We start from the raw sequence: 26,116 nt of genomic DNA, 5'->3' as shown, positions 1-26,116 counted from the left end.
CTCAATTGGCAAATCAGGCGGTCGCATTTTGGAATGCCGTGCTCCCATTGGCTGTCACGAAAAAACTCAATATAATCACATCATAGGTCTACATCGAAAAAAAATGAAGAAAAAAAAGCCTAGATGTATTTGCCCACACTACCTTTGTGCCAAATTTCAGGTCTTTTGTTACAAAAAAATGACAAAGATGAATCGATTTGAAGATTTAACAGAAACAGAATTTGAAGATTTAACAGAAGAAGAAACATGAGTAAAAATAATATGTTGAGCCATACTAGGTATGGCTAAACATAATTAACCGCTTTACGTCGGCTTTGCGACAGGATCATCAGGTGATTTAACCTTTGACCTCAACTCCCTTAGTTTATCGTCAGACGGTCTTTGTTGAAAAAAAAAGCCCTTTTCTACACTATCCTTGATTCTCGGACCCTGAAAACAATGTGCCAGTTCTATCGCCGTGCGCTCCGACAAAAAATGTGGATCAGACGGAAGCTAGGTGAGTTTTGCTTGCCAATTGTCACGTCTTGTTTAAGAATGGGGGAGGGGGCAAAGCGACTATATTTCTGCTAACCTACTAAGTTATCCAGATAATCAGGTGATTTAACCTCTGACCCACAACACTTGGTTTTAGACATCAGCGGCTACATTCATCCAGCGAAAAGTGTCTTTTTTCTACACTATCCTTGATTCTCGGACCCTGAAAACAATGTGCCAGTTCTATCGCCGTGCGCTCCGACAAAAAATGTGGATCAGACGGAAGCTAGGTGAGTTTTGCTTGCCAATTGTCACGTCTTGTTTAAGAATGGGGGAGGGCAAGGGAGAACCTATTATGACAAATCAGTCTGACTCAGGGTTAAGCAGCCTGTCAGTGCTAAAACGGGATCCGTCGATTCAGCAATACACATAATAAAGCCAGTAGCCAGTAGAGTTTTGGCGTAATTTTGGCTTAATTTTTTTTCTTTTAAAAGTTCAGCATGGTAACTGAGACAATCTTAAACCAGAGGAACAAGGTTAGAGCGGTGTTACAGTAAGGGTAGTTTAAGTGTAAGCGTTGGGTGTGATTAGGGTAGGGTAGGGGTAGAGCTAGGAGTCGGGTAGAATTAGTAACGGTTATATATGTAAGGCAAGGTGTTAGCTTAATGTTCAGCACCAAGGACATGTTTAGGTATGATTATGTAAGATCTGTATCTGTATAAGCGATTGATATCAGGCATAGGGGAAGGCCCCTGGCTCGTAAACAGTTCTCGTCTCGACATTGTCTCGTTTTGCCTAACAACGCCCCTACAGTTTTTTTAACGTCTCTGGGCCTTTACCTTTGACACTGCACATGCGTAGTAGTAACTGTGAACTAGCTTATAGCTTGTATGACCACCATTTGGTGCAACACACCAGCTTTGCAGGCATGCGGCACGGTGACAGCTGGTTTTATTACACTGAACAGCCTGTCACGCTAATAAAAATGGATTGGATTTAACAAATTATTTCAATAGAATTGATCCAATCGCAATCAATTTTTGCAGTGTTGACACTCCAACCGTGATTGATTTTCCCTGGATCGGATTATTTGAATCCAGCTCCAATCTAACCCTATCGAATATCGAGTGTGAACGCAAACCATGATTTCGGATTTTGGCTGGTTCTGACTCTTACCGCGTTCATTACCTGTACTGCAGCTAGATCGATATATAAAAGCCATTGTGCTTCACACCTTCTCGCAATGATTACATTCACTTCAACGGCTACCTAAAATTCTCCAGTGATAAAAATTTCATCAAAAATTGGGTAATTGACCTCCGGGGCCGATGCAGAGAAGCTTCGTAGGGCAGACCCGAGACTGGTGTGCGAGGGTAATATAAGAGAAGGACAAAAACCAGGCTGGTCAGGTCAAGTTAACCCGGTTGGCAAGCTATCACGGGAAGGGATCCTTTCACCTTAGGGGACAGCAGGGATCGAGGTAAAAGGTTTCACTGACGTAACATTGTGGCCTGCCGTAAATACATGGCCACCGGCTGTAATGCTTAGTTTGTTTGTATCTTCAGGCCAGTACCTACCTGTTTACTTTACACAGGTATCCGCCTCACTGGCTGTATCACCACCTGTTTACTTTACACAGGTATCCGCCTCACTGGCTGTATCACCACCTGTTTACTTTACACAGGTATCCGCCTCACTGGCTGTATCACCACCTGTTTACTTTACACAGGTATCCGCCTCACTGGCTGTATCACCACCTGTTTACTTTACACAGGTATCCGCCACACTGGCTGTATCACCACCTGTTTACTTTACACAGGTATCCGCCTCACTGGCTGTAACACCACCTGTTTACTTTACACAGGTATCCGCCACACTGGCTGTACCACCACCTGTTTACTTTACACAGGTATCCGCCTCACTGGCTGTAACACCACCTGTTTACTTTACACAGGTATCCGCCACACTGGCTGTACCACCACCTGTTTACTTTACACAGGTCTCCGCCACACTGGCTGTATCACCACCTGTTTACTTTACACAGGTATCCGCCACACTGGCTGTATCACCACCTGTTTGCTTTACACAGGTCTCCGCCTCACTGGCTGTATCACCACCTGTTTACTTTACACAGGTATCCGCCACACTGGCTGTACCACCACCTGTTTACTTTACACAGGTATCCGCCTCACTGGCTGTAACACCACCTGTTTACTTTACACAGGTATCCGCCTCACTGGCTGTATCACCACCTGTTTACTTTACACAGGTCTCCGCCTCACTGGCTGTATCACCACCTGTTTACTTTACACAGGTCTCCGCCTCACTGGCTGTATCACCACCGGTTTACTTTACACAGGTATCCGCCACACTGGCTGTATCACCACCTGTTTACTTTACACAGGTATCCGCCTCACTGGCTGTATCACCACCTGTTTACTTTACACAGGTCTCCGCCTCACTGGCTGTACCACCACCGGTTTACTTTACACAGGTATCCGCCACACTGGCTGTATCACCACCTGTTTACTTTACACAGGTATCCGCCACACTGGCTGTATCACCACCTGTTTACTTTACACAGGTATCCGCCTCACTGGCTGTATCACCACCTGTTTGCTTTACACAGGTATCCGCCTCACTGGCTGTACCACCACCTGTTTACTTTACACAGGTATCCGCCACACTGGCTGTATCACCACCTGTTTACTTTACACAGGTATCCGCCTCACTGGCTGTATCACCACCTGTTTACTTTACACAGGTATCCGCCTCACTGGCTGTATCACCACCTGTTTACTTTACACAGGTATCCGCCTCACTGGCTGTATCACCACCTGTTTACTTTACACAGGTATCCGCCTCACTGGCTGTATCACCACCTGTTTACTTTACACAGGTATCCGCCTCACTGGCTGTACCACCACCGGTTTACTTTACACAGGTATCCGCCACACTGGCTGTATCACCACCTGTTTACTTTACACAGGTATCCGCCTCACTGGCTGTATCACCACCTGTTTACTTTACACAGGTATCCGCCTCACTGGCTGTATCACCACCTGTTTACTTTACACAGGTATCCGCCTCACTGGCTGTACCACCACCTGTTTACTTTACACAGGTATCCGCCTCACTGGCTGTATCACCACCTGTTTACTTTACACAGGTATCCGCCTCACTGGCTGTACCACCACCTGTTTACTTTACACAGGTCTCCGCCTCACTGGCTGTATCACCACCTGTTTACTTTACACAGGTATCCGCCACACTGGCTGTACCACCACCTGTTTACTTTACACAGGTATCCGCCTCACTGGCTGTAACACCACCTGTTTACTTTACACAGGGTTAGGGTTAGGGTTAGGGTTAGGGTTACACGATGAGGTCGGTTAAGTCAGTTTGGGTTGTCTTTTGGTGAAAGGTTTAACTGACATAACATTGTGGCCTGCCGTAGATACATGGCCACCGGCTGTAATGCTTAGTTTGTTTGTTTCTTCAGGCCAGTACCTACCTTCTGATACAAAAACTTTATCGCTTGGGTGGATTTAACCCGGAAAGCACCCTTTCACAGTTAGGGTTAGGGTTAGGAATAAGACCTAGGGTTAGGGTTAGGGTTAACTTTTACAGTCTCATGACTCGATAACAAAGCACGATACTTGAAATCTGTCTGCAGTTTCAAACTCCTGGCCAAAAGACCTTTTGAATGAGTCCAAGTTTGGCCCGTTTGAAGAATGGTTAGGGTTAGGGTTAGGGTTAGGAATAAGACCTAGGGTTAGGGTTAGGGTTAACTTTTACAGTCTCATGACTCGATAACAAAGCACGATACTTGAAATCTGTCTGCAGTTTCAAACTCCTGGCCAAAAGACCTTTTGAATGAGTCCAAGTTTGGCCCGTTTGAAGAATGGTTAGGGTTAGGGTTAGGAATAAGACCTAGGGTTAGGGTTAGGGTTAACTTTTAAAGTCTCATCACTCGATAACAAAGCACGATACTTGAAATCTGTCTGCAGTTTCAAACTCCTGGCCAAAAGACCTTTTGAATGAGTCCAAGTTTGGCCCGTTTGAAGAATGGTTAGGGTTAGGGTTAGGAATAAGACCTAGGGTTAGGGTTAGGGTTAACTTTTACAGTCTCATGACTCGATAACAAAGCACGATACTTGAAATCTGTCTGCAGTTTCAAACTCCTGGCCAAAAGACCTTTTGAATGAGTCCAAGTTTGGCCCGTTTGAAGAATGGTTAGGGTTAAGGTTAGGGTTAGGATTAAGACCTAGGGCTATGGTTACACGATGAGGTCGGTTAAGTCAGTTTGGGTTGTCTTTTGGTGAAAGGTTTAACTGACATAACATTGTGGCCTGCCGTAGATACATGGCCACCGGCTGTAATGCTTAGTTTGTTTGTTTCTTCAGGCCAGTACCTACCTTCTGATACAAAAACTTTATCGCTTGGGTGGATTTAACCCGGAAAGCACCCTTTCACAGTTAGGGTTAGGGTTAGGAATAAGACCTAGGGTTAGGGTTAGGGTTAACTTTTACAGTCTCATGACTCGATAACAAAGCACGATACTTGAAATCTGTCTGCAGTTTCAAACTCCTGGCCAAAAGACCTTTTGAATGAGTCCAAGTTTGGCCCGTTTGAAGAATGGTTAGGGTTAGGGTTAGGAATAAGACCTAGGGTTAGGGTTAGGGTTAACTTTTAAAGTCTCATAACTCGATAACAAAGCACGATACTTGAAATCTGTCTGCAGTTTCAAACTCCTGGCCAAAAGACCTTTTGAATGAGTCCAAGTTTGGCCCGTTTGAAGAATGGTTAGGGTTAAGGTTAGGGTTAGGATTAAGACCTAGGGCTATGGTTACACGATGAGGTCGGTTAAGTCAGTTTGGGTTGTCTTTTGGTGAAAGGTTTAACTGACATAACATTGTGGCCTGCCGTAGATACATGGCCACCGGCTGTAATGCTTAGTTTGTTTGTTTCTTCAGGCCAGTACCTACCTTCTGATACAAAAACTTTATCGCTTGGGTGGATTTAACCCGGAAAGCACCCTTTCACAGTTAGGGTTAGGGTTAGGAATAAGACCTAGGGTTAGGGTTAGGGTTAACTTTTACAGTCTCATGACTCGATAACAAAGCACGATACTTGAAATCTGTCTGCAGTTTCAAACTCCTGGCCAAAAGACCTTTTGAATGAGTCCAAGTTTGGCCCGTTTGAAGAATGGTTAGGGTTAAGGTTAGGGTTAGGATTAAGACCTAGGGCTATGGTTACACGATGAGGTCGGTTAAGTCAGTTTGGGTTGTCTTTTGGTGAAAGGTTTAACTGACATAACATTGTGGCCTGCCGTAGATACATGGCCACCGGCTGTAATGCTTAGTTTGTTTGTTTCTTCAGGCCAGTACCTACCTTCTGATACAAAAACTTTATCGCTTGGGTGGATTTAACCCGGAAAGCACCCTTTCACAGTTAGGGTTAGGGTTAGGAATAAGACCTAGGGTTAGGGTTAGGGTTAACTTTTACAGTCTCATGACTCGATAACAAAGCACGATACTTGAAATCTGTCTGCAGTTTCAAACTCCTGGCCAAAAGACCTTTTGAATGAGTCCAAGTTTGGCCCGTTTGAAGAATGGTTAGGGTTAGGGTTAGGAATAAGACCTAGGGTTAGGGTTAGGGTTAACTTTTAAAGTCTCATCACTCGATAACAAAGCACGATACTTGAAATCTGTCTGCAGTTTCAAACTCCTGGCCAAAAGACCTTTTGAATGAGTCCAAGTTTGGCCCGTTTGAAGAATGGTTAGGGTTAGGGTTAGGAATAAGACCTAGGGTTAGGGTTAGGGTTAACTTTTAAAGTCTCATGACTCGATAACAAAGCACGATACTTGAAATCTGTCTACAGTTTCAAACTCCTGGCCAAAAGACCTTTTGAATGAGTCCAAGTTTGGCCCGTTTGAAGAATGGTTAGGGTTAGGGTTAGGAATAAGACCTAGGGTTAGGGTTAGGGTTAACTTTTAAAGTCTCATCACTCGATAACAAAGCACGATACTTGAAATCTGTCTGCAGTTTCAAACTCCTGGCCAAAAGACCTTTTGAATGAGTCCAAGTTTGGCCCGTTTGAAGAATGGTTAGGGTTAGGGTTAGGAATAAGACCTAGGGTTAGGGTTAGGGTTAACTTTTACAGTCTCATGACTCGATAACAAAGCACGATACTTGAAATCTGTCTGCAGTTTCAAACTCCTGGCCAAAAGACCTTTTGAATGAGTCCAAGTTTGGCCCGTTTGAAGAATGGTTAGGGTTAGGGTTAGGAATAAGACCTAGGGTTAGGGTTAGGGTTAACTTTTAAAGTCTCATGACTCGATAACAAAGCACGATACTTGAAATCTGTCTGCAGTTTCAAACTCCTGGCCAAAAGACCTTTTGAATGAGTCCAAGTTTGGCCCGTTTGAAGAATGGTTAGGGTTAGGGTTAGGAATAAGACCTAGGGTTAGGGTTAGGGTTAACTTTTACAGTCTCATGACTCGATAACAAAGCACGATACTTGAAATCTGTCTGCAGTTTCAAACTCCTGGCCAAAAGACCTTTTGAATGAGTCCAAGTTTGGCCCGTTTGAAGAATGGTTAGGGTTAAGGTTAGGGTTAGGATTAAGACCTAGGGCTATGGTTACACGATGAGGTCGGTTAAGTCAGTTTGGGTTGTCTTTTGGTGAAAGGTTTAACTGACATAACATTGTGGCCTGCCGTAGATACATGGCCACCGGCTGTAATGCTTAGTTTGTTTGTTTCTTCAGGCCAGTACCTACCTTCTGATACAAAAACTTTATCGCTTGGGTGGATTTAACCCGGAAAGCACCCTTTCACAGTTAGGGTTAGGGTTAGGAATAAGACCTAGGGTTAGGGTTAGGGTTAACTTTTACAGTCTCATGACTCGATAACAAAGCACGATACTTGAAATCTGTCTGCAGTTTCAAACTCCTGGCCAAAAGACCTTTTGAATGAGTCCAAGTTTGGCCCGTTTGAAGAATGGTTAGGGTTAGGGTTAGGAATAAGACCTAGGGTTAGGGTTAGGGTTAACTTTTAAAGTCTCATAACTCGATAACAAAGCACGATACTTGAAATCTGTCTGCAGTTTCAAACTCCTGGCCAAAAGACCTTTTGAATGAGTCCAAGTTTGGCCCGTTTGAAGAATGGTTAGGGTTAGGGTTAGGAATAAGACCTAGGGTTAGGGTTAGGGTTAACTTTTAAAGTCTCATAACTCGATAACAAAGCACGATACTTGAAATCTGTCTGCAGTTTCAAACTCCTGGCCAAAAGACCTTTTGAATGAGTCCAAGTTTGGCCCGTTTGAAGAATGGTTAGGGTTAAGGTTAGGGTTAGGATTAAGACCTAGGGCTATGGTTACACGATGAGGTCGGTTAAGTCAGTTTGGGTTGTCTTTTGGTGAAAGGTTTAACTGACATAACATTGTGGCCTGCCGTAAATACATGGCCACCGGCTGTAATGCTTAGTTTGTTTGTATCTTCAGGCCAGTACCTACCTGTTTACTTTACACAGGTATCCGCCTCACTGGCTGTAACACCACCGGTTTACTTTACACAGGTATCCGCCACACTGGCTGTATCACCACCTGTTTGCTTTACACAGGTCTCCGCCTCACTGGCTGTATCACCACCTGTTTACTTTACACAGGTATCCGCCACACTGGCTTTACCACCACCTGTTTACTTTACACAGGTATCCGCCTCACTGGCTGTATCACCACCTGTTTACTTTACACAGGTATCCGCCACACTGGCTGTATCACCACCTGTTTACTTTACACAGGTATCCGCCACACTGGCTGTATCACCACCTGTTTACTTTACACAGGTATCCGCCACACTGGCTGTATCACCACCTGTTTGCTTTACACAGGTATCCGCCTCACTGGCTGTATCACCACCTGTTTACTTTACACAGGTATCCGCCTAACTGGCTGTATCACCACCTGTTTACTTTACACAGGTATCCGCCTCACTGGCTGTATCACCACCTGTTTACTTTACACAGGTATCCGCCTCACTGGCTGTATCACCACCTGTTTGCTTTACACAGGTATCCGCCTCACTGGCTGTATCACCACCTGTTTACTTTACACAGGTATCCGCCTCACTGGCTGTATCACCACCTGTTTACTTTACACAGGTATCCGCCACACTGGCTGTATCACCACCTGTTTACTTTACACAGGTATCCGCCTCACTGGCTGTATCACCACCTGTTTACTTTACACAGGTCTCCGCCTCACTGGCTGTATCACCACCTGTTTACTTTACACAGGTATCCGCCTCACTGGCTGTACCACCACCTGTTTACTTTACACAGGTATCCGCCTCACTGGCTGTATCACCACCTGTTTACTTTACACAGGTCTCCGCCTCACTGGCTGTATCACCACCTGTTTACTTTACACAGGTATCCGCCTCACTGGCTGTATCACCACCTGTTTACTTTACACAGGTATCCGCCTCACTGGCTGTATCACCACCTGTTTACTTTACACAGGTATCCGCCTCACTGGCTGTATCACCACCTGTTTACTTTACACAGGTATCCGCCTCACTGGCTGTACCACCACCTGTTTACTTTACACAGGTATCCGCCTCACTGGCTGTAACACCACCTGTTTACTTTACACAGGTATCCGCCTCACTGGCTGTATCACCACCTGTTTACTTTACACAGGTATCCGCCTCACTGGCTGTACCACCACCTGTTTACTTTACACAGGTCTCCGCCACACTGGCTGTATCACCACCTGTTTACTTTACACAGGTATCCGCCTCACTGGCTGTACCACCACCTGTTTACTTTACACAGGTATCCGCCTCACTGGCTGTACCACCACCTGTTTACTTTACACAGGTATCCGCCTCACTGGCTGTATCACCACCTGTTTACTTTACACAGGTATCCGCCTCACTGGCTGTACCACCACCTGTTTACTTTACACAGGTATCCGCCACACTGGCTGTACCACCACCTGTTTACTTTACACAGGTATCCGCCTCACTGGCTGTATCACCACCTGTTTACTTTACACAGGTATCCGCCACACTGGCTGTATCACCACCTGTTTACTTTACACAGGTCTCCGCCACACTGGCTGTATCACCACCTGTTTACTTTACACAGGTATCCGCCTCACTGGCTGTACCACCACCTGTTTACTTTACACAGGTATCCGCCTCACTGGCTGTATTTACACCTCCGCGCCTGCGCACTAAATGTCTCTCTTTCTGTTTGTAATACATCAAATCTGTTTCTTAATGTCAGTGCACTATATTTGTAGCTTATACTTGGATCTGCAAGGGAGGACCAGTCATAGCGAGGGCATTTGGTTGCTGGCTTCTCGTTTCAACGTAGGCTTAGGCATATTTCAGCTGACACTATTCTGTGGTCTGAGATACTGAATGTGTTGTAGGCTTCACAATTCTCTACACTGTTTACCCACTTTCTGTTTACAAGGATGTAGTCCAACTGCGCTCTAGTGCCATTTGGATACGAAAATGTCCACAGCTTTCCTTTACGTTTCTGGAATATCGTGTTTAGACATACTAGTCTGTTATTTGGTCCTTACCAATTTGTGCATTCATGTCACCACTTATTACATCTGACTAGACATTCCCAAATCAGACATAGGCAAGGAATATCACGACAAATGGAATTTTGGAAATAACACAACTCTTTATTTCAAACCGAACAACTGGAACTCTGGAACAACTGGAGTTTTTCAGCTAACAGATTCAAGGAATAAAACACGCTATATAATGTATTTGCTTCTACTGTGTAGTTCTGATCTACTGTGAATGTTACAACGTTCCTTATATTTCCCTATCTACCGGTACTTCATTTCAAACCGAACAACTGGAACTCTGGAACAACTGGAGTTTTTCAGCTAACAGATTCAAGGAATAAAACACGCTATATAATGTATTTGCTTCTACTGTGTAGTTCTGATCTACTGTGAATGTTACAACGTTCCTTATATTTCCCTATCTACCGGTACTTCATTTCAAACCGAACAACTGGAACTCTGGAACAACTGGAGTTTTCAGCTAACAGATTCAAGGAATAAAACACGCTATATAATGTATTTGCTTCTACTGTGTAGTTCTGATCTACTGTGAATGTTACAACGTTCCTTATATTTCCCTATCTACCGGTACTTCATTTCAAACCGAACGACTGGAGACCGTGAAACAATGAACATAAAGTAACGTTGCAAGAAACAATCAGTCTATATTCAGTGGCAAGTCTTGGCGTGCCGGTGGAGACTGCCACCGTGTCTGAACTGCTTGCCGCACTTCTCACATCTGTAGGGCTTCTCTCCGGTGTGTAGTCTCATGTGCACCTCCAATGCTCCTAAGGTTGCAAACCTCCTGCCGCACTCCTCACATGTGTAAGGTTTCTCCCCAGTGTGAGTACGAAAGTGCCGCGAAAGGTTGCCTTTAACTGCGAAGGCTCGGTCACATTCCTGGCACACGTAAGGTTTTTCCCCCGTGTGAGTCCGCATGTGCTTTGTTATTGCACTGAGGTCTCTAAAGTGCGACCCGCACGCATCGCAATGGTAGGGTTTCTCGCCGCTGTGCGTCCTCTTGTGATAGATGTAGGAAGACGCCGTGCTGAACTGCTTGCCGCAATCCTTGCAGCGGTACGGGGTCTCACCCGTGTGGTTTCGTATGTGGACCCTCAGGTTGTACATCCTTGGAGTGGAGAATCCACAATGCTCGCAAACGAACATTGTTGACCTGGAATAGATTCAGAAGTTTGTTATTGAAAGCGATCAGGTAGGCATTACTACATAGCACAAAGTTTTTTCACAACATGGTACACGTTATTTCACAGAAAAAAGTTTTCCGGTCAAGGCTAGAATATAGCACACTTCAAGCCTTATTATCTTGCAATAAGGAGCTAATTTGCATAATTAGTAAGGAAAGTTTGTTAACCAACTGCCTTTCAATGGGACATGGGACAGTGTCAGGTCATGTAAACAGATAGCCTTGCATAAACGTACATGTAGGTCAAATAAATAAACTTTTCTCCAAGCAGAGGTGTGGGTCCTGCTGGTTTTTGACGCGTTCAGTGTAAGCATTGTTGTTCAACACGGTTGGCGACATAACGAAATAGGGACAAAATAGAAAGCCTGACTAGAAACACCTAAAAACGTGCCAGATTTATTCTATTCATATGTATTGACTGTACTATTTCATAATCACTTTCAACTTTCAACACTGCCATATCGAACCTTTGTGGCCCATATAATATCAACCTACTCATATTTTTCATGACCAGTTATAACATATATCAGCACACTCTGCACATATACTAGTCCTGTACCACCAAATGATTTTTAACCCTATCTTAACTGGACTCATTCGCCCAATCATAACGTCCAAATGGTATGGTGCATGATCAAATTTGCAGGGGGTGATAGGCACGTAAATATAAATCACTTTCCATAATAAGCCTTGATTATTTGGCGAAGATAATGTGTTTGTGGAACTCTAGTTTACATTTACCAAACTTCATCACCAACGTAATAAGTTAGGCACACTATCTGGCGTAGCACTAAATAGCGATAAAGTAGACATTGAAAGTACTTACCAGATCAGACGAGCAGATGACGAGATGAAAAAAAACTTGGCTATTTGAAGACGGCTAGAAAACGTTCCGAATCGTTTGAAATCGAATCAGGTACTGTCGACTACGAACTCCAACGACCATTTTATGTAGAGGCGGGCCCTTTGTTTATCCGTGAAAGTGGAATTAGCTATATCAACAATGCTATTGTTACATAATCAAACAGTTGTCTGACAAATCATGATGACCAGTGATTATGTAATTAGTCCCAGCGCGTGCAGATCTCATTGCGCTAATTGAATATTACAACTTCTTTTGTATCAACTGATCAACAGCAAACGCCGCCCTCAAGCGCATCTCTGTGCACTGCATCGCAACGTCAGATTTCGGCCAGGGAACCAATCAGACGTCCGGGCGCCCACCAATTGTAATTTGCGGGCATCTGATTAGCGGGTCTCATAAATTCACTCTCCACCGCTCGACGACTACTTTTAATGTCTTGCACTTGAGCGTAGACGAAGTTCATCCGTTCGTTCGACATGCACGTACCAAGCAGACCGCCCGTAAGTCCACCGGTGGCAAAGCCCCAAGGAAGCAGCTGGCAACCAAGGCCGCGCGCAAGAGCGCCCCTGCTAATGGCGGCGTCAAGAAGCCTCACCGCTACAGGCCCGGCACCGTCGCCCTGAGGGAGATCCGCCGCTACCAGAAGTCCACCGAGCTGCTCACCCGCAAGCTGCCCTTCCAGCGCCTGGTGCGAGAAATCGCCCAAGACTTCAAGACGGACCTGCGCTTCCAGAGCTCGGCGGTCATGGCCCTGCAGGAAGCCGGCGAGGCCTACCTGGTCGGTGTCTTCGAGGACACCAACCTGTGCGCCATCCACGCCAAGCGCGTCACCATCATGCCCAAGGACATCAACAACCCCGGCCCTTTTCAGGGCCACCCACATATCCCAGAAAGATCTATATCCTTCCACCTTTCTTTAAACAGACGCAGTTGTTGCGCCTGAAATACAATTACACACCACTCGCACATCACCCCCCCCCACACACACACACACACACAACTTATACCTGTACACGCAAATCAATTCAGCCGACAGTGTAATGACTTTATCAACGTTAGAGAATGTTATGTGAACGCGTGCATCCGGTCGCGAACACATAACCTGTACACACGTATAATATACATATAGGTCAGCTAGCATTAAACGACACCGTATTGCGGTCATTTCTTGTACTTGTATGATCGGTCTTGCTCACGCATTGCGATAATTGTCTGTCAGCTATCTTGGACTGGGATATGTCGTATTTGGGTATTTTCATTCGTATATCTGCATTGTGCAGGCACTTGATTCAGTGTGAAGAGAACACAGTTCTTTCGAGAGGATGTGGGTGGCCCTGAAAAGGGCCGGGGTTCAGTTTCTTTAATTACTGAGCCTTGCTGGTCTTCTTGGGCAGAAGCACGGCGTGGATGTTGGGCAGAACGCCGCCCTGTGCGATGGTCACGCCGCCAAGAAGCTTGTTCAACTCCTCGTCGTTGCGGACGACCAGTTGAAGGTGACGGGGGATGATTCTGGTCTTCTTGTTGTCGCGGGCAGCGTTACCGGCCAGCTCCAGGACCTCGGCCGTCAGGTACTCCAGCACGGCCGCCAGGTACACCGGTGCGCCGGCACCCACGCGCCGCGCGTGGGTTTCCCTTGCACCCGACCGACCGGGAACTGGAGACCCGCCCGGGAAGAACGGCTCTTTGCCTTTGCGCGTGCCTTGCCACCTTCGCCACGTCCAGACATCTTGTAGTAGTCGATTGATTTACGTCAAACGGCAGAAAGAATGAGGGAATGAAGAGGCATTATCTCCTGTCCAAACAATTTATACCCCGCCGATGGATTCACGGCTTCAGCCAGCGAACCAATAGAGAGAGCTCACTCTCGGTGAGAAGAAGTTCTACCACGTCCGCACCTTAGACTAGACAATCCCCAAATTTGCATTGTTCTCCCATATAAAGGCCTGGCCGAGACGACAAGCGGAAAAGCCGCCAAAAGCCGCCAGGCCCGCAGGGGACAAGACGCGCGGAGAAAGAGAAGGGAAACCTTCGGCGTCTACATCTACAAGGTGCTCAATACGAAGCTTCTCGACTGGCTCACTACAACAAGCGCTCCACCATCAGCAGCCGCGAGATCCAGACCGCCGTGCGACTCCTGCTGCCGGGCGAGTTGGCCAAGCACGCCGTCAGCGACTAGACTACACACAACGCACACGCCAAAAAACCTGGGATCGCAGGCGACATAAGACAGTACAGAACTTATGTCCTGGAACACAACAACAACAACAAAAACAACAGGATGATCATGAAAGAAAACAAAGAAGTGAATTTTGACGTAATAAAAGTCTGCACACGTTCTTATTACACCAAACAAAGCTGACGCAACAAGAAACTTGCGCCCCTTGCCTTCTGGAACAACTGTCGTCTGTGACGTTCCTTAGAACACGTAGAACAATGAATTGGCCGTCGATCGGCGTTCCTTTTCCAGTCAAAACGCCATAAACATACACTAGTAAGCAATGTCTCACAAGTGTGGTCAAACTTCTGGACGACAACGGTGTGTGTGCGTGTGTGCCTGTGTGTGCGTGTGTGTGTGTCCGAGGCCTACAGCCTATGCTGACGCGAGCGAAAGAAAGGCAGCGCTCTTGTGTGGCCCATGGTTTTAGTGGTATAGAGAGGTACAAGTGGTTTCTATCCCGAAACGAGCTAAGGAAAAGGAAGCGCTCTACTGAGGCCCGTGGCACCGTATAGTCGGCCAATCCGTCTTCGGGGCAGACGGAAACCTCTTCCGCCTGTGTCTAATTTTGTACCCGGAGGTAGAGAAGGTCGCTATACTTAGCTATAGGCGAACGAAGGGCACTGCCTTTCTTTCGCTCGTCTCAGTAAAAAAAAACCACACACACCTGTACCACCGTATACCATTAATACAGATATCAGCATTTATTCATTTCCACTTGTTTGGTCATAACAGATGTATTCATTACGAATGTGAATGTGTGAGCGATATAATTCTTTCTTTAGGATGTGGGTGGCCCTGAAAAGGGCCGGGGTTTCAAAGGGCTGGTTCTTCAGTATCAGTCTACGGACGGGCGCAAGGTTTGAGAGTTACGAAGGAAATCGGCGCCTTGTCTCTCGCCATAGTCGAACAAGAGTTCCGTTTTAAAGCGTTCTTACCAACGCTCTTATCAACAAAACAGATTAACAAGGTCTCAAACAGAATAACAAGGTCTGCGAGTTTCGGAATAGTTTTAGTATGAGAACATAACTATCGGTCATCGTCCTTTGTCATACAATGTTTGAATGTGCAAAGTGAAGAAAAGTGACACGAACACAGTCCGTTTTGGGGTAGTTTGGTGGCCCTGAAAAGGGCCGGGGTTTTTGGTAGAGATAACACGGGTTTAAATCCTAGTCTTGTCCTGACAGGTTGCATGAAGCATAAAGTTTGCGTCCCTGAAAATGTCCAAGAATTTTAGTTAGGCGATAGAAGCTCATCTAAAAATTCCCAAACACTTCGAGACTTTACTCCTGCCCGTGGCCTTGCCGACTTCTCAACATTCTTGTCTTCTCCATTTCTTTGGCAGGGACAAGCGTGAGATGAAATATCCCCTGCCGTGTCTCCAGGCAAAAGTAGCTCTTTATAGGCCCAAGCATTTCGCCTCGCCGTCCCTCGCAGGTAATTCTGTGACGACCTGTCTCCGACCTCCATCTTTTTGTCGGACAGCAAACAATCTCGAAACCTGCTTTTGTCGTGAGACGAAAGGGGATAATCTTGGCGGGAATGTCTGGCGTGGCGTCAAGCCTCAACCTGTTCACAGTAGAAGAAATGGATTAATCTTTCCAGGAATGTCTGTGACGAAGCCGAAACCTGTTCACAGGAATTTGCCTTATCTGTGTTTCAGATCACTGTTTCCCTTGTGAGGTGAGAAATATCAGCAAAGAGTAACTAACGCTTGCTTTGAATATTTATTCAAGTTCCTTTTTTTCGTACACTAGTTGTAGAAGAACTATTGTAGAAGAAATATTCACTAAAAAGGGGATTTTACTTGTTTAATCTCAGGGCGTTATTATCGCAACATGGTAGGATATAGTTTACCATATCGACAGCCACGGAAAAGAAACAAGTGACCCTGATACATCGTTGTTTATTTAGTCACATCTCTATGACAGGTGGAGAAAGTGAAAGAGACAGTCCTTTCTTTATAGTAGTGGGTGGCCCTGAAAAGGGCCTGTTTTCTGTCTTTAACCAATGCCTAGGCACAGTTTTTGTTTCCACGGCGGGACGGCTTGAGTATGATGTTTCTTGGGAAGAGGTCGAGTTTGAGTTTGATTATTTTCGGGGTCACGCGCTTGGGAGGCTTGTCAGCTGTCTTGACGTCTTGTAAAGCTTTCGCCATAGGAAGGGGTAAAGGCGTTTTGAAAACGGCAACGTACTCTTTGAAAAGGCGAAAGAAACGCAGCTTTTGGGCGGTGTCCATTCTTTCTTGCGAGGCCAAGAGTGCTGAGATCGGATAAGGCAGATGTGTGTAGGAGGCGGCGACATACATGGACGACATATGCAGCCAGCGCAGCTTGCCCTTGTAGCGGCGGTCCTCTAATGTCTTGCCGCCGAGTCGCCGCTTCTTTCGCGAGGGAGAGCTTCCCGCAGTTGACATACTGCTAAGTGCTCGTTGCGAGTCAGAGAAGTGTTTCTCCTTTCCGTTTCAAGTAGATGCACGAACTTTTGCGGCCTCCAATCTGATTGGCTGTGGAATTCTGTATTCTCTGATTGGCTGTACGCGCTGATTGGTTGAATCCGTTACCACGTAAGTTCGGAAAACACGCGCTCCTCCCCCATGAATTCCAGTATCGTCTTCTGGCCGTCCAAGATGAACATAGAATTTATCCAGCCGGCTGAGCAGGGAGATTGGATGGGGTCGATTTTGATAAGAGCGGACACACCAGGCTTACCTCAGCTACTGTATGAACTAGAAATGGATCTCGTTCAAATGGACGCTGATTTCACCATCCCCCTATTTGACGTCACCATTTGGCAGAAATCGTACGCTGTGATCATCTTTTACACGATCCTCGACTTTCAGCAGACCATCACAACTCTGAAAACCTCTCACCCTAATGTTGCCTTCATGGTACTCGGGCCTGGCTCATCATTTTGAAGACTTGGACGGCGCTCGGATCGAATCTAACAAACCGGCCCTTCTCAGGGCCACCCACATCCGCCAAAAGGATATATCGTTCACGCTGCTATTGTTAGGGTTTTACTTTGTGTGTAGCATTACATAGACTTCGCTCAGCAATATTTTATATTTTCGCCAAATGAAAATCCACAGAAACGTTAAAATGTAGGCGCCAGGCGAAGCGATGTAAAGATAGGCTAGAAGGAGGAACACACGACCCCTTCTCAACGGGCTTTTTTGGAGACGCAATTGTTTAGCTTTTACCGTTCCCCTCGTCGTACCGCTTGTTTGCTGCTCCCTGCTCATGCTAAGGTCACATTTCCAAACCGGGGCCCGGCCGGGCAGTCTTTGGGAACGAAAAGTATGATATAAAAGACAACAAAAACACAAAACGTACCCAAAATTATTCAAGAGCGTAGCTTGTGCAAATGTATGGACACACACTTTGATTTTTCGTTTCCACAAATAGCCCGGTCGGGCCCCGGTTACCAAATGTGACCCTAGCATTACTAACCTCTGTATGCTAAGGTCACTATTCCCAACCCGCGGCCCGGCCCGGCATTTTGCGGGAACGAAAAGTATGATGTAAAAGTAAAACAAAACGCAAACGAAAAGTTTCAATAATAAATCATTTGTGTATACTATTGATATGAATTGTGTTAATTTTCATTCACGCAAAACAGTCCGGCCGATGCATTAGCAGAGACCGTCACATATAAAGGAGACGTAGGAAGCTTGTACACAAACTGATATTTTCTACAATTTCCGCCTTTGCTCGTTTATTCAATACGTGTAAGTTCTGTACGGTGAAATGTGTACATGCATACATTCTCAAGTCTCTATCTCCGACATTACGGCGCGCCGCTGACCCCGCCCTCTCCCATACGCTCAATTTTGGCCACGCCCCAAGGAACTCAAATCTGTCGTTATGGCATGGTTGTTTCAGTGGCACTTTCGATCCTAGATGTTTTACCTCGAGGATATTATCTCTGCGAGCGGGCAGGGCTGGCTGATTTCGTTATTGATATCAGCCAACAACCTAGGCCTACATAGCGATGTCATCAACTCACTCGAAGTAGATTTCTTTGAATTGAATGCCGACTTCTCCATCAGTCTATTCGGCATCACCTTGTGGGAGAGATCGTACACACTGATCATCTTTAACTCATCCACAGACTTCCTCCTGGCGATGATATCTCTGAGGGCTGAACACCCTAACGTTACATTCACGGTACTTGTACTTGCACTGGATCATCATTTCGACGTCCACATGTTCATGTAGCACACCCAGAATCGAATACACCGGCCCTTTTCAGGGCCACCAAAATCTGCACAAAGATCTCTATCGTTCACGCTATGATTCCTGCGTTATTGTAAGGCTTTCACTTTCTACAGATTAGCCATTAGCCAGATCATTATATTCACTATTAGCCTAAAGCGTACAGGTATTTGGCCGGCTGTGGCCATATTTCCGAACCGGGTCCCGACCAGGCTGTCTGCAGGAACGGAAAATGAGGCCGTTAGTACTCGTTATGTTTTCTGCGTTTCTTTTCATACTTTACTTGCCCGCAAACTGCCCAGCGTTACTCTTGTAGTCTCCCGTACATTAATTATAAAGGAAACGCTGGAAGCTTGTACCATCTCTTTTTTCTTTATTCAATACGTGTAAGTTCTATGGTGAAATGTGTACATGCATACCTATCCGTCCGGACTGTGGGAAGGCCTAGCTTTGTTTTTCCCGTCTGACATCAAGATGTGAAAGGTTTTGTTTTAGCCGCTAACGATGTGAGAATTGCGAATTAATGCATTCCAATGCAAATTATCCGTTATATTGTTCTACTGCAGATATCGCCTCCTCGTGGGAATCTAGCAAATGCATCGTTAATGTGGCGCCGGCAAGTCTGAGGGCTATTCTAACGTCAGCCTTAAAAACCAGTCGCATACCGAAATATGCACAGTGTGCGTCCAGACACCGTCTCCAAACCACCTGTCTGATGGACGACTCGTCCAACGAAGGCCCCTTCGAGAAAAGGTATGAAAGCATTTTGTCAATCTGCATTTTCACGTTTTGTACTAACATCCGACGGAGCGTTAAGATACTACGGCATAATGTGAAAACACTCAATCTTCACTGATGTACTTTACGTTTTGGTATTTCAAAAAATCGTCGAAAGAACCCGCCGAATTTCTGCCAAATTCACGTTTTTGTTTTTGTAATATCATCCGACGGAGCGTTAAGATATTACGGCACGAAACGAAAACACTCAATTTTCACTGACGTACTTTAGCTCTTGGTATTTCAAAAAATCGTCGTAAGAAGCTTAAGCCGCCGAAATTCTGCCAAATCCCTAACCCCTACATTTTGCCGCTTTTTTGCCCAGCCGGCACGCCATGTGCTTAACCGAACAGGTTTTCTATGCAGTTCGAATCGCTCCGCTCCGGAATCGTTCAATCTTCTAGTATAACTTCTGAAAATCTTGTTGTTTTGAAATCTGGAAGTGTTTGTAATTCCATTTCTACTGAGGTCACCTTCTCAACTGTTTTACGCCAAAATGTTTCAAGGCGTTGGTGTAGTTGATTTTGGTGCAGTCGACCTTTGACAAAAAGTTGCGGTACGGAAATGCCTCTCCAGTATTGTCAAAAGAGGGCCTACAGCAACTAGATGCGTGTAGTCGGACAAAATTCGCAAAGGCTATCTTATTTTTAAGGTTACTGGTACATAAAGATAGCGGTGCGGGTCTGGCGTGCGCTCTGTGGAACGGGTATGGACGCCGGTGCTGACGCGTTCATTTTTAGAATAAAAACGACGCCTCTGATAAAGTGGCCCCGCGCGATTTTGTAGGAAGGCCATTTCACACTCGAAATTGATAATGAATTATATACCACCTAAAAGTACAGACCTCAGCCGCCAAGCCACGTCAAGAGTTCGAGGCAGTTTTATTTTCCTTCCGCGAGAGAAAGTAGTCCGTTCCATGACTCCGGGCGTCAACACCCCTTACAAGAAAGCTTGTCTCTGGAGCATATAACCGTATATCTTCCTGTTTTTACGTTATGTTTATCATTTCAGCCTCACTTGTTGCTTCTTTAGATTTATCGCTTTCCTGTCAATAATACGACCCGAAATCAGGTGATTTTCGTGTAATTTCCCATCTTGTTTTAAACCTGTTGTAGATTTCAAACCAACAGGAAATCTAGTATGTACCAAAGAGCAAACTCTGTAGTTTCTGTCGGCATATGACTTGTCACAGATTTCGAGGGCGAAACGCAGATGCCCGCAATCCGCGCAAAAGCCATGTCATAATTTTGAGTCCAGAATAGAACGCGTCTAGTTTGACGTTTTAGTGATTATCTACTCTGGACATTTACTTGCAACGTAGAACTGACTCTATAATTTTCAAGCTTCCCATTTTCCTCCTACAGATTTTTAGACCTATTTTCAACCTGTACCTGCACCTATTTGATAACATGACCTGAAATCAGTTGATTTTAGTGAGAACTTCGCCATGCGTTTTCCCCGATATCACAACAAAAGGAAATTTAGCGCGTAGAATAGACCAAAGTCTCTTCTCTCTGGTGGTATATAACTTATTCTGAATTTTGAGGCCGCTGTGGGCTTCCTTCTAAACCGCGCGAGGTCACCTCATCAGAGGCATCGTTTTAGTTCCAAAAAAGAATGCACAACACCGGCGTCAACTCCCGTTCCACCATGCGCACACCGGACCCGCACCGCCAGACTAAGATAGCATTTACTAATTCAGTCCGTCTCCAGGTAGTTTGTTTCTGTAGGTATCCTTTGACAATACTGGGAAGGTATATAAGAGCCGTAACTTGTGTTTAAAATTGGACTGCACTGGAATCAAGTGCACCGACGCCTCGCAACCTTTGGGCGAAAAACAGCCGGGAAGCTGACCCCGGGAGACATGGACAAACAGACCAGATTTCAAACCAACAAGACTTTTACAACAGTTATAGTCGAGGACTCTACGATTCTGACTCAGTATTAATCTAATATTGAATCGAGGGCGAAATGCAAATGCCCCCAATCTGAAAATCGTCAAGAATTTAACTCTTTACGGCACCGCCATCCTCCGAATCTTACTGTGTTCAAAATATGATCAAGTAACTAGCTAAAATCGTTGTAAGAAACACAAAAATGCCTCGTATCGAGAGCACAGGGCATTCCCTTCTAGTTCATATAACGCAATTTAAGTAAAAAGGCCGCCAATCGGGTTTAACGCAGCTGTGAAAGTCGGATGAAATTTCATCTAACTATTGTGCGACAAGCGTTTTCTTAGCAACGCCGTCGCGGTACGATTCCGTAATGAACTTAAAATCGAAAAGATATACGGTGATATACTCCCGTAACAAGCTTTCTTGTAAGGAGTCTTGACGCCCGGAGTGATGGAACGGACTACTGTCTCTCGCCGAAGGAAAAGAAAACAGCATAGAACTCTCGGCATGGCGTGCCGGATGTGTGAGTTTTCATCCAAAGGAAGTCTAAACTATCGTCGGGCGAAGCGATATAAAGAAAGGCTAGAAAAGTACAAGGCACACGGTGTAAACATATACGATGCGTGGCGCGCGTTCAACAGCCCGTCAGGAACTTATCAGAAATTCACAGTTTTACTGGATACAGTCACGCAAAAATAGAAGTACAATGTATTGCGGTGTGCGGGGCCGTTTTAACATGACTTCACGGCTGTATTATCAAAGAAACAATTTTCATTTTGATTACAAGGAAAAGGACCTCTAGAATTGAAAAAAAAATGATAGAGAATAACAACTTTTCATCAACACTTCAGTACTTCCTAAAATAACATCGATCGCCGTTATTTGTAGCCTGGAAACCATACCATGGCATCGGCGGCTCTCCGATATCTCTACGGCCCTGGGAGTGACCCCCGCCCGCCCAGAGAGCTTAGCCCGCTCGGGGTGTTGGTTTACGGCCTTGGATTGAATTAGCTTAGCAACAAGAGAGCCTTGGAAGTAAATTGTTCTGCAGCCTTGTGCAACGCTCTCGTCGTCTTAGATGGCGGCCATGTTAGATATGGTAATGAGCAGCGGGACCGAACAGCTGACACGCGCGCTAACATTGCGCACCAATCAGAGCTCAGCGGAATAATTAGATCAGTCTACTCTGTTCCCATTGGGTGCATGGGATCGGGGCCGTAATCACTCGGTCCCAGTCTCTACGGTGGCGGCAAAACTACGGTGGCTGCGAAACTCTATAAGAAGACGATCCGACAGAAACGGGTAAATTTTGATATCAGACTGGGCCCGGTAAAACACGCCTAAGCCGATCCGTAGAGACTGGTGACCAGGCTACGTTATTTGCTGATTTCACAGTTCGTCTAAAACATGATTTTGTGCCTTTTGTCTCTTATGCAGGCATTACGACGATGCTGTCCGAGCGAACGACGGTCTCCTACAAAACCATTCACTTCATCAATGCTTGGAAGGAGATTTGGAGGCGATTTCACCCGAACCAGCGTCCCTTCGGCTTCAGACAGACACCGACGGCATTACACTAGAGCTGAATTCCCTCCAGGCAATTCGCCCTCCATCAGACGTGTTTGTTGCAACAAGGTGGAAGCCAAAATGCTGCAGAAAACTGGTGGAAAAAATGACGCCGTCCTGGATCTACAGGTCTGTTCAACTTCAAAAGTATGGAAGGGATGTTCCCGGTGCATTTCTTTGTCAGTCATTATGTGGAACCAATATATTGCTGTGCGCATCTTTAAGATGGGATGCAGACTCCCAAGCCGCCTCAGATTTCTACGACGAACTCGGCTCCTCTACCCTGGGAAACTGGCTGTCGCAGCGTGCCGAGAGTTTGTTGAAACGGACATGGGATGAACTACGGAGACTGGCACCCACATCGAACACCCTTCTCCATAACTTAGCGAGACAGAAACTTAACACCGGTATCCCTCTCAGGGTGTACAAGGCTGACTGGTTGCAATTCGCCATGGCGTTTGACAGCGCCCTGGCGCAACTGACGGCTGGAGACGGAGAGATGTGCCCCTTCGCCGTAAGGATAGTTCTTGAGTGCTTCGGCCAGAAAATGCCACATAACACCGCGAATGATGCCGCTCAGCTTGATGAGGTCAATGCCACTCCTAATGTCAATCCGCTTAAGACCCTCGCCGACCTAAGAATTCGAAAAGAATTCGTGGGAACATCAGCCCTGCATATAGGTGTGTCAGTCGGCTTGCAGGATCGTGCCGTGTCCACGCTTTGGCACCGAAACTTACGCGTCAGCTTGTTCAACCAGAACTGGCAAAAGTACAACGTAATGGGTATGGATGACGTCATCAACATCACGACTAGAAAAGACAGAAAACCTGCAGCAGCTCTGTCCCGCGCGATGACAACCGATACATTTGATCTCACCTACGCCCAAGCATACAACCCGCTGTCTTCAAAAATGTCAAGCGGTTGGACGAAATCACTGACAAACGGGCTTCCAGTCACCTTAGCAGCGGCCTCAGGTCTTGCACTCCACAAGGCCACAAAGTCCACACACGACTTTGTACAAACGGCCCTAGATGGGACGGTACAAGCCAGTCTCGAAGAGATAACAATGGATTTAAACCCTGCTACGTATGCACGTTTTGAAGTGGTGCTGACATGTGATGGTGAGGATTTATCAAGTGAAGCTGCCACAGAACAGGTGAAATATCTGGTGGCGACGCTGAGGCGGGAACTTTCCGGCCCTATACCAGTCATCATACCGGTCCATTCAACTGTCCTCCATCGGTTCGCCCACAGAACCCTGACCGACCTGACAAAGCCAATTCACGCGGCCAACGTGGACACCACGCAAGGGCACTCCCGTCTGGAAGTAACTACCATAGCAATATCTGAAGTGCTTTTCCGTCTTCTGCTTGTCGGGCGGGTGGATGGGCGGGAAAGCGCTTATCTCCACGGTTTGGGGATCCGGCCAGACAGTCCTTGGAATGGGTTCACTACCGTCGCAGAACCCAGCGACACCACCGGATGGACGGTAAAGAAAGGGCTTGTCGACACATGGGCCCGAGAAGGCGTGCTGTGCGCGCCTCCATGGCGTCTCCTTTCAGCCAATGACAACGGCATGTTTTGCCGCATGCACCGAACATTGTCTGTCATTCTCACTACTTGTGAGGACCACCCAGAGAGAGGCAGTGACTTGGCAGCAGCATTTGCTGAAATCTACTGGACGCACGTTAGAACTGAACTCACCCAAATAATGTTGTCCAGGAATATGCGAGCCCTACTACCCATAGACGGAATAGATGCCCTGTTCGATGGTACGCTTGAGGGGAGAGGGGTAAGGGTTACTGGGAAAATAGACGTTGCAAAGGTGACTGACATGCTCTGTGATGTTGCCCCGGCCAACCTACCGACGTTTTGTAGCTTCGAGGCAGTGGTGGATGCAATCTCCAGACAGGGAATCTCGGCAGAGAGTCTGAGACACCAGATGTTAGAACTTCTCCGACAAGACAGGGAACTGACAACATTTCCGTATGTCGACGTAAAGAAAGGCGGACTGAAGGCCGTCAGGGCGGGATTTCTGCTCAGGGTACAGGGAGGAGAACACGTCTACCGCGATATCTGCATCCGGGCAAATGCAATAGTGTCTGGGGACTTTGGAGCTCGGCTGAAACGAGAATCTCTTGACCCATCCAAGTCGTGGGTCACCCAAGTTCTGCAGAGAATTGAAACGGTTTCCAACGAAAACACGACGCTGACGACCAACTGCATTGCCTTTGTATATGCCGTGCTTCTCCACAAGAGGGGATTCAAGCTCAATGTTGCTGCTATCAAGAAATTCAGGTGCAACAGACACATTCCGGTTATGAAGTTACAAGAGGCCAACGTCCTGGGAAGGGGTATGTCAGGGCGTCTTAACGAGGCACACCAGGACATTGTCAGGTTGACAAACATTCCGGACAGGCGTCGCATGGTCAACGGCAGTCTGTCTACTTCGCCTAGTGATGATGAATCCGATAGGAGATGCAGAGCAAAACCTCCTAAACGGAGATTCCCGCTATCGGACGAAAGTGAGGACACAGCTAGAGCTGGACTGTAGGAACATGTATATGCTGCAAATAGATTATCTTTCTTCGATATATGTAACGATTGTTGAATACACATTGAAGTGTTTGCCGTGAATGTTCCCGACGGCTTAGCCGCAGAAGCGCTGGCAGAAAACACCGTTGTCTCAGATATATTTGGAGAGAAAATAAGTACAGCTGAGTCAGATCGATGATTGGAAGACTGCTACCGTACCATGTGCCCTAAAATGATCAACTGCAAAGATCGAAACGGTGCCCTTGTTGTTGTAGACACAAACCAAGCGTCCCTAACAATTCTGTCAGCAAAATTCGCTCTGGGAGGAAAAAACGCAAATTTGAAGTACGTTGTATGTTTTCAGAACGAAACTGAAGCTGTTCGCCTGTTTGCTGTTGCATCAAGACGGATGCAACAGTTCCAAAATGTCATCTAGTCACAGAGGAAAATTATTGTTTCTCTAATAAAGTTGTTTGTCTTAATTTTGATGCCTTTGGCTATTTGTGTGCCCTGTTTTCGTTTAGGTAGATAGATAGATAGATAGGTAGGTAACGTTAGATAGATGGACAGATAGATAGATGGATAGATAGATGGATAGATGGATAGATAGGTAGATAGATAGATAGATAGATAGATAGATAGATAGATAGATAGATAGATGGCAACAAATTTAGAAAAAATAGTTCTGAAGTACTAGTAATATGCCAAGAGTGTGAACAAAGCCATGTACGCACATGTCCTAGGCAATCACAATGCCACATTTGGTATAAA

The 26,116-nt window shown here is 46.0% G+C and overlaps 2 protein-coding genes across 2 annotated transcripts; one reads left to right on the top strand and one right to left on the bottom strand.

Moving 5' to 3' along the window:
- Positions 1 to 595: 595 nt before the first annotated feature.
- LOC136424941 (uncharacterized) lies at positions 596 to 25,827 on the top strand. The gene is made up of 3 exons (XM_066413595.1): positions 596 to 764; positions 19,139 to 19,325; positions 22,682 to 25,827. The coding sequence occupies exons 1-3, from the start codon at positions 707 to 709 to the stop codon at positions 25,362 to 25,364; spliced, it is 2,928 nt and encodes a 975-aa protein (XP_066269692.1). The 5' UTR covers positions 596 to 706; the 3' UTR covers positions 25,365 to 25,827.
- LOC136424946 (zinc finger protein 722-like) lies at positions 10,157 to 13,049 on the bottom strand. Its single transcript, XM_066413600.1, has 2 exons — positions 12,102 to 13,049; positions 10,157 to 11,245 (listed from the first exon to the last, which is right to left on the bottom strand). Exon 2 carries the CDS (start codon positions 11,236 to 11,238, stop codon positions 10,741 to 10,743), a length of 498 nt encoding a protein of 165 aa, XP_066269697.1. The 5' UTR covers positions 11,239 to 11,245; positions 12,102 to 13,049; the 3' UTR covers positions 10,157 to 10,740.
- Positions 25,828 to 26,116: the final 289 nt, after the last annotated feature.

This window comes from Branchiostoma lanceolatum, chromosome 19 (assembly GCF_035083965.1).
Source record: "Branchiostoma lanceolatum isolate klBraLanc5 chromosome 19, klBraLanc5.hap2, whole genome shotgun sequence".
Taxonomy (NCBI): domain Eukaryota; kingdom Metazoa; phylum Chordata; class Leptocardii; order Amphioxiformes; family Branchiostomatidae; genus Branchiostoma; species Branchiostoma lanceolatum.
This window is presented reverse-complemented; position numbering and strand designations above follow the sequence as displayed.